The sequence below is a fragment of the Octopus sinensis genome, linkage group LG30 (assembly GCF_006345805.1).
Source record: "Octopus sinensis linkage group LG30, ASM634580v1, whole genome shotgun sequence".
Classification (NCBI taxonomy): Eukaryota; Metazoa; Mollusca; class Cephalopoda; order Octopoda; family Octopodidae; genus Octopus; species Octopus sinensis.
This window is the reverse complement of record NC_043026.1, coordinates 14,307,265-14,315,894: the sequence shown is the minus strand read 5'-3', so window position 1 is coordinate 14,315,894 and position 8,630 is coordinate 14,307,265. Positions and strand designations below refer to the sequence as shown.

Genomic DNA, 8,630 nt, shown 5'->3' with positions numbered 1-8,630 from the left:
ATATCGACCCCAGTACATAACTGGTACTTATTTAATCGACCCTCAAAGGATGAAAGGCAAAGTCGACCTCGGCGGAATTTGAACTCAGAGAGGACAAACGTATCAAGTCGACTATATCGACCCCAGTGCGTAACTGGTACTTATTTAATCGACCCCGAAAGGATGAAAGGCAAAGTCGACCTCAGCGGAATTTGAACTCAGAACGTTTCTGCCAACTCCAGCAGTTTAATCTAAAGATATTAAACCATAGAGGGGACAGACAAAGGGATTAAGTCGATTACATCGACCCCAGTGCAAAACTGGTACTTTATTTATCGATCCCGAAAGGATGAACGGCAAGGTCGACCTCGGCGGGATTTGAACTCAGAACGTAAAAACAGACAAAATACCTCTTTCTTTATTACCCACAAGGGGCTAAACACAGAGGGGACAGACAAAGGGATTAAGTCGATTGCATCGACCCCAGTGCGAAACTGGTACTTTATTTATTGATCCTGAAAGGATGAACGGCAAAGTCGACCTCGGCGGGATTTGAACTCAGAACGTAAAGACAGATGAAATACCTATTTCTTTATTGCCCACAAGGGGCTAAACACAGAGGGGAGAAACAAGGACAGACGAAGGGATTAAGTCGATTATATCGACCCCAGTGCGTAACTGGTACTTTATTTTTCGACCCCGAAAGGATGAAAGGCAAAGTCGATCTCGGCGGGATTTGAACTCAGAACGTAAAGACAGACGAAATACCTATTTCTTTATTGCCCACAAGGGGCTAAACACGGAGGGACAAACAAGGACAGACAAGGGATTAAGTCGATTATATCGACTCCAGTGCGTAACTGTACTTTATTTATCGACCCCCGAAAGGATGAAGGCAAAGTCGACCTCGGCGGAATTTGAACACAGAAGTAACGACAGACGAAATACGGCTACGCATTTCGCCCGGCGTGCTAACGTTTCTGCCAGCTCACCGTTTATTTATATATTTGTTACTGCAATCATACTGTTAAAGTTTTATAGCTTTAATTCATTTAAGTGGATCATATTATATTAACCTCAGGACATAGTTCAGTCTGTTGCTATATGCTAATGGTGAAGGGTAAGTAACCATTATATTTTTACAGAAACAGATGCAACTCAAAGCACCAGCACGCATGTGCACACACACATTCAGATAGGGGGGCAGGTACATTAATACAATTAGTACACACACACTCAGATAGGTGGGCAGGTAAATTAATTAATACAATTGGTACACACACACTCAGATCGGTGGGCAGGTACATAAATACAATTAGTATACAGGTGCACACACACACTCAGATAGGTGGGCAGGTACATTAATACAATTAGCACACACTCAGATAGGTGGGCAGGTATATTAATACAATTAGCACACACACACACACATATACACACACTCAGATAGGTGGGCAGGTATATTAATACAATTAGCACACACACACATATACACACACTCAGATAGGTGGGCAGGTACATAAATACAATTAGCACACACACACATATACACACACTCAGATAGGTGGGCAGGTACATAAATACAATTATTGCACACACACATTCAGATAGGTGGGCAGGTACATAAATACAATTAGCACACACACACATATACACACACTCAGATAGGTGGGCAGGTATATTAATACAATTAGCAGACACACACATATACACACACTCAGATAGGTGGGCAGGTATATTAATACAATTATTGCACACAAGAAGATTTTAATTCAAAACTTATATTAATACAATTATTGCACACACACACATATACACACACTCAGATAGGTGGGCAGGTATATTAATACAATTATTGCACATACGCATTCAGATAGGTGGGCAGGTATATTAATACAACTAGCACACACACACATATACACATACTCAGATAGGTGGGCAGGTGTATTAATACAATTATTGCACACACGCATTCAGATAGGTGGGCAGGTACATAAATACAATTAGCACACACACACATATACACACACTCAGATAGGTGGGCAGGTATATTAATACAATTATTGCACACACGCATTCAGATAGGTGGGCAGGTACATAAATACAATTAGCACACACACACATATACACACACTCAGATAGGTGGGCAGGTATATTAATACAATTAGCACACACACACATATACACACACTCAGATCGGTGGGCAGGTATATTAATACAATTAGCACACACACACATATACACACACTCAGATAGGTGGGCAGGTATATTAATACAATTAGCACACACACACATATACACACACTCAGATAGGTGGGCAGGTATATTAATACAATTAGCACACACACACATATACACACACTCAGATAGGTGGACAGGTATATTAATACAATTAGCACACACACACATATACACACACTCAGATAGGTGGGCAGGTACATAAATACAATTATTGCACACACACATTCAGATAGGTGGGCAGGTACATAAATACAATTAGCACACACACACATATACACACACTCAGATAGGTGGGCAGGTATATTAATACAATTAGCACACACACACATATACACACACTCAGATAGGTGGGCAGGTACATAAATACAATTATTGCACACACACATTCAGATAGGTGGGCAGGTACATAAATACAATTAGCACACAGGTGCACACACACACTCAGATAGGTGGGCAGGTACATTAATACAATTAGCACACACACACACATACACACACTCAGATAGGTGGGCAGGTACATTAATACAATTAGCACACACACACATATACACACACTCAGATAGGTGGACAGGTATATTAATACAATTATTGCACATACGCATTCAGATAGGTGGGCAGGTACATAAATACAATTATTGCACACACACATTCAGATAGGTGGGCAGGTAAATTAATACAATTAGCACACACACACATACACACACTCAGATAGGTGGGCAGGTACATTAATACAATTAGCACACACACACATATACACACACTCAGATAGGTGGACAGGTATATTAATACAATTAGCACACGCACACATATACACACACTCAGATAGGTGGGCAGGTACATTAATACAATTAGCACACACACACATATACACACACTCAGATAGGTGGGCAGGTATATTAATACAATTATTGCACACACACATTCAGATAGGTGGGCAGGTACATAAATACAATTATTGCACACACACACACACACACACTCAGATAGTTGGGCAGGTACATTAATACAATTAGTACACAGGTGCACACACACACACTCAGATAGGTGGGCAAGTATATTAATACAATTAGTGCACAGGTGCACACACACACACACACTCAGATAGGTGTGCAGGTACATTAATACAATTAGTGCACATGTGCACACACACACACACACTCAGATAGGTGGGCAGGTACATTAATACAATTAGCACACAGGTGCACACACACACACACACACACTCAGATAGGTGTGCAGGTACATTAATACAATTAGTGCACATGTGCACACACACACACACACTCAGATAGGTGGGCAGGTACATTAATACAATTAGTGCACATGTACACAGGTATATTAATACAATTAGTGCACCCACACACTCAGATAGGTGGGCAGGTACATTAACCCTTTCGTTACTGTGTTTATTTTGAGATGCTCTGTTTTTCTCAGAGTTTTTTTTAGACATAACAAAGAATTTAATAAAATAACTTAGTTATCATTAAGCTAGTGTTAGGAACATAAATTGTGACTAAGGTTTGGAGGAAGATTTTAATTCAAAACTTATGAAAACAAGGCATTTGTACTACAGAGCCAGAGCCGGTTTCAGCTGGGTTGGTAACGAAAGGGTTAATACTATTAGTACACACACACTCAGATTGGTGGGCAGGTACATTAATACAATTAGGGCTAGAGAGACTCGGGGAATTAAACCATGCTGAAAAAGAAGATTCTGGAAGCTCCCAGACCTAGCAAACCAACAAAACTCTAGAGACATTCTACTGGAAGCCTATACCAGGAGTGGCTGTTTGGTAAGTAGCTTGCTAACCAACCACATGGTTCCGGGTTCAGTCCCACTGCGTGGCACCTTGGGCAAGTGTCTTCTGCTATAGCCCCGGGCCGACCAATGCCTTGTGAGTGGATTTGGTAGACGGAAACTGAAAGAAGCCTGTCGTATATATGTATATATATATATATAAGTGTGTGTGAATATGTTTGTGTGTGTGTGTTTGTTCCCCTAGCATTGCTTGACAACCGATGCTGGTGTGTTTACGTCCCCGTCACTTAGCGGTTCGGCAAAAGAGACCGATAGAATAAGTACTGGGCTTACAAAGAATAAGTCCCGGGGTCGAGTTGCTCGACTAAAGGCGGTGCTCCAGCATGGCCGCAGTCAAATGACTGAAACAAGTAAAAAGAGTAAAAAGAGTAAAAGAGTAAAAGAGCACACCGAGTGAGAACGTGTGGAGGGAGGCTCACTCATAAAAGTTAAAATCTTGTCCACACATAGAACAGATGCAATGCTTAGTCAAATTACGGAAGCTACACACATAACAGAGGATAAACCTAGCCTGAAAAGAAAACTAGAATGGAACATTAGCAAACTCCTCCACACCACAACCTATGACAGAAAAAAGTTTTAAATATGACATTGTAAAATTTAAAAAAAGAAAAGGAAGAAAATAATTAGCCTGGCCGTTGCCAGCCTCGTCTGGCCCCTGTGCCGGTAGCACGTAAAAAGCACCATCCGATCGGGGCCGTTTGCCAGCCTCGCCTGGCCCCCGTGCCGGTAGCACGTCAAAAGCACCATCCGATCGTGGCTGTTTGCCAGCCTCGCCTGGCCCCCGTGCCGGTAGCACGTAAAAAGCACCATCCGATCATGACCGTTTGCCAGCCTTGTCTGGCCTCCATACTGGTGGCACGTAAAAAGCACCATCCGATCGTGGCCGTTTGCCAGCCTCGCCTGGCCCCCGTGCCGTAGCACGTAAAAAGCACCATCCGATCGTGGCCGTTTGCCAGCCTCGCCTGGCCCCCGTGCCATAGCACGTAAAAAGCACCATCCGATCATGGCTGTTTGCCAGCCTCGTCTGGCACCTGTGCAGGTGGCACATAAAAAGCACCCACTACACTCTCGGAGTGGTTGGCATTAGGAAGGGCATCCAGCTGTAGAAACACTGCCAGATCAGACTGGGCCTGGTGCAACCTTCTGGCTTCCCAGACCCCAGTTGAACCGTCCAACCCATGCTAGCATGGAAAGCGGACGCTAAACGATGATGATGTACATAAAAAGAAAAGAGTGTGTATGTAGGTAAACTTTTAATTTGTAGAATACTAGTTTAATGTAAAGATGTGAAAATGTATTTATATTGTATATTATGATGGTAGTTAATAGGGGAGGGGTACCGGTGAGAAATTAATGTGTATAACCATCAGAAAAACATGTTTTAGTATTTTTAAGATTTTGTGCTTCCAAAGAGACTAGCACACATATTTATACATATATACGACGGGCTTCTATCAGTTTCTGTCTACCAAATCCACTCACAAGGCTTTAGTCGGCCCGAGGCTATAGTAGAAGACACTTGCCCAAAGTGCCCTGCAGTGGGACTGAACCCGGAACCATGTGGTTGGTAAGCAAGCTACTTACCACACAGCTACTCCTGCACCTATATATATATATAATACACACACACACACATATATATATATACATATATACGACGGGCTTCTTTCAGTTTCCGTCTACCAAATCCTCTCACAAGGCTTTGGTCGGCCCGAAGCTATAGTAGAAGACACTTGCCCAAGGTGCCACGCAGTGGGACTGAACCCGGAACCATGTGGTTGGTAAGCAAGCTACTTACTACACAGCCACTCCTGCACCTATATTGATAAAATTTTGGAGGAGTTTCTTATTGATTTTTTAAATTTTTGCTTGTTCTTTACATACGATATTGAAAGTTTTCTTTTTTTTTTGTATATTTCCCTAAGTCCATCACGTGTTCACAACTACCACATGTGTCATTGCCCACAACATAATTCACAGGTTCACCATCACTCACCTAGGACAAGAATACCCTCCATCAGGCATTTGCCATATCCTGAACGCCTTACTTCCCTGGGCATGGACACTTTGAAACTCCGACATCTGGCAGCTGACCTGGCAGACACCCCTAAAATTATCAACCATCTTACAAACAATAACACTGAGCACCTTTTCAAACTCCACCCATCTAACACCCGTGGACATATTTACAAAATCAGAAAACAGCACAGCTCCCATGACTTTTGGAAACACTTTTTTACGCTAAAAGTTGCTGAAGCATGGAACAAACTGCCGGCATCAGTTGTTAGTTGTCGGAGCACTGCATCCTTCAAAACTTCCATGCTTTCTGAGATTCGCCAACACTACACCTGATTTTCTCCCCTCCATACACACGCAAGCATGTATCTGACTCATACATTGTTCGCTTTCCAGACATTTGTACATTACTGCATATGCAGACACCCATAAAATTATTAACTATCTTACAAACAATTACTCTAAGCACCTTTTCAAACTCCACCCATCTAACACCCGTGGACATATTTACAAAATCAGAAAACAGCACAGCTCCCATGACTTTCGGAAACACTTTTTCACGCTAAAAGTTGCTGAAGCATGGAACAAACTGCCGGCATCAGTTGTTAGTTGTCGGAGCACTGCATCCTTCAAAACTTCCATGCTTTCTGAGATTCGCCAACACTACACCTGATTTTCTCCCCTCCATACACACACAAGCATGTATCTGACTCATACACTGTTCACTTCCCAGACATTTGTACATTACTGCATATGCAGACACCCATAAAATTATTAACTATCTTACAAACAATTACTCTAAGCACCTTTTCAAACTCCACCCATCTAACACCCGTGGACATATTTACAAAATCAGAAAACAGCACAGCTCCCATGACTTTCGGAAACACTTTTTCACGCTAAAAGTTGCTGAAGCATGGAACAAACTGCCGGCATCAGTTGTTAGTTGTCGGAGCACTGCATCCTTCAAAACTTCCATGCTTTCTGAGATTCGCCAACACTACACCTGATTTTCTCCCCTCCATACACACACAAGCATGTATCTGACTCATACATTGTTCGCTTTCCAGACATTTGTACATTACTGCATATGCAGACACCCATAAAATTATTAACTATCTTACAAACAATTACTCTAAGCACCTTTTCAAACTCCACCCATCTAACACCCGTGGACATATTACAAAATCAGAAAACAGCACAGCTCCCATGACTTCGGAAAACACTTTTTCACGCTAAAAGTTGCTGAAGCATGGAACAACTGCCGGCATCAGTTGTTAGTTGTCGGAGCACTGCATCTTTCAAAACTTCCATGCTTTCTGAGATTCGCCAACACTACACCTGATTTTCTCCCCTCCATACACACACAAGCATGTATCTGACTCATACACTGTTCGCTTTCCAGACATTTGTACATTACTGCATATGCAGACACCCATAAAATTATTAACCATCTTACTAACAATAACTCTGAGCACCTTTTCAAACTCCACCCGTCTAACACCCGAGGACATATTTACAAAATCAGAAAGCAGCACAGCTCCCATGACTTTCGGAAACACTTTTTCACGCTAAAAGTTGCTGAAGCATGGAACAAACTGCCGGCATCAGTTGTTAGTTGTCGGAGCACTGCATCCTTCAAAACTTCCATGCTTCCCGAGATTCGCCAATACTACACCTGATTTTCTCCCCTCCATACACACGCAAGCATGTATCTGACTCATACATTGTTCGCTTTCCAGACATTTCTACATTACTGCATGTACTTTATACGCACTTTCTGACAAGTTGTGGTGCACCTGAGCACTGTATACAATAATTTCATTATTATTATTATTATTATAATATCATTTAATGCATCTTTGTGATTTGTTGACCGTATACAGCCGTGCCTCTTATTCAACGAAGACATTCATTCATTTTTTTTTTCTTCTTCCTTTCATTGCAGTTGCGTCAGAATGAGAATCGGCCAGCATTGCCAGATGACAAGACCCACGCTGCTGCCTCTACAAATGAGACATCCCTATAGCAACACACCACACCCCCACTCCCAATCCCTTCTCCTCCTCCTCCTCCTCCTCCTACTACTACTACTCCCTTTTGAATTCCATGGCAGCCCATCCTATCTCCACCATTATCACTAGCACACTCACCACCACCACCACCAACACCACCTTTATTTATTTCAAACCACTTTTTACAACTTACTACTCACCCCACGCCCTTTACACCCATTCAATGCATATTTCAGGCTTGTTATATATATATATATGTGTGTGTCTGTGTGTATATATATATATTAATCACGTGACCATCACGTGACCGACCAGTCCATCAGATGTAGTTACACATTGCTGATCACAATGCGTTTGCATTGTTTTAGCCTTCAAATGACGCCACCCCATTGGCTAAGCGAGCAGGCCAATATATATATATATTGTTTGTTCCTTCTCGAGCCATGCCTGGCTCATAAGGGCCGGTTTCCCGGTTTCTTGGCATATAGGTTCCCCACCTGGACGGGACGCTGGTCCATCGTAGGTGAGCTGCAAGATGCAGGATGAAAGAGTGAGAG

The 8,630-nt window shown here is 42.3% G+C and overlaps 1 protein-coding gene across 5 annotated transcripts in view; it reads left to right on the top strand.

The window, feature by feature from the left end:
• LOC115226513 (colorectal mutant cancer protein) overlaps positions 1-8,391 on the top strand; it is a 115,634-nt gene extending 107,243 nt beyond the window's left edge. For 2 of the 5 annotated variants that reach the window (XM_029797508.2, XM_036515035.1), the window contains one exon: positions 8,007-8,389. In XM_029797508.2, coding sequence (XP_029653368.1) covers positions 8,007-8,087 — 81 coding nt within the window. In that variant the 3' untranslated portion in view covers positions 8,088-8,389. Of the gene's footprint in view, positions 1-8,006 lie in introns of all 5 variants that reach the window. The other 3 variants (XM_036515034.1, XM_029797507.2, XM_036515036.1) reach the window with 3 other exon arrangements.
• Positions 8,392-8,630: the final 239 nt, after the last annotated feature.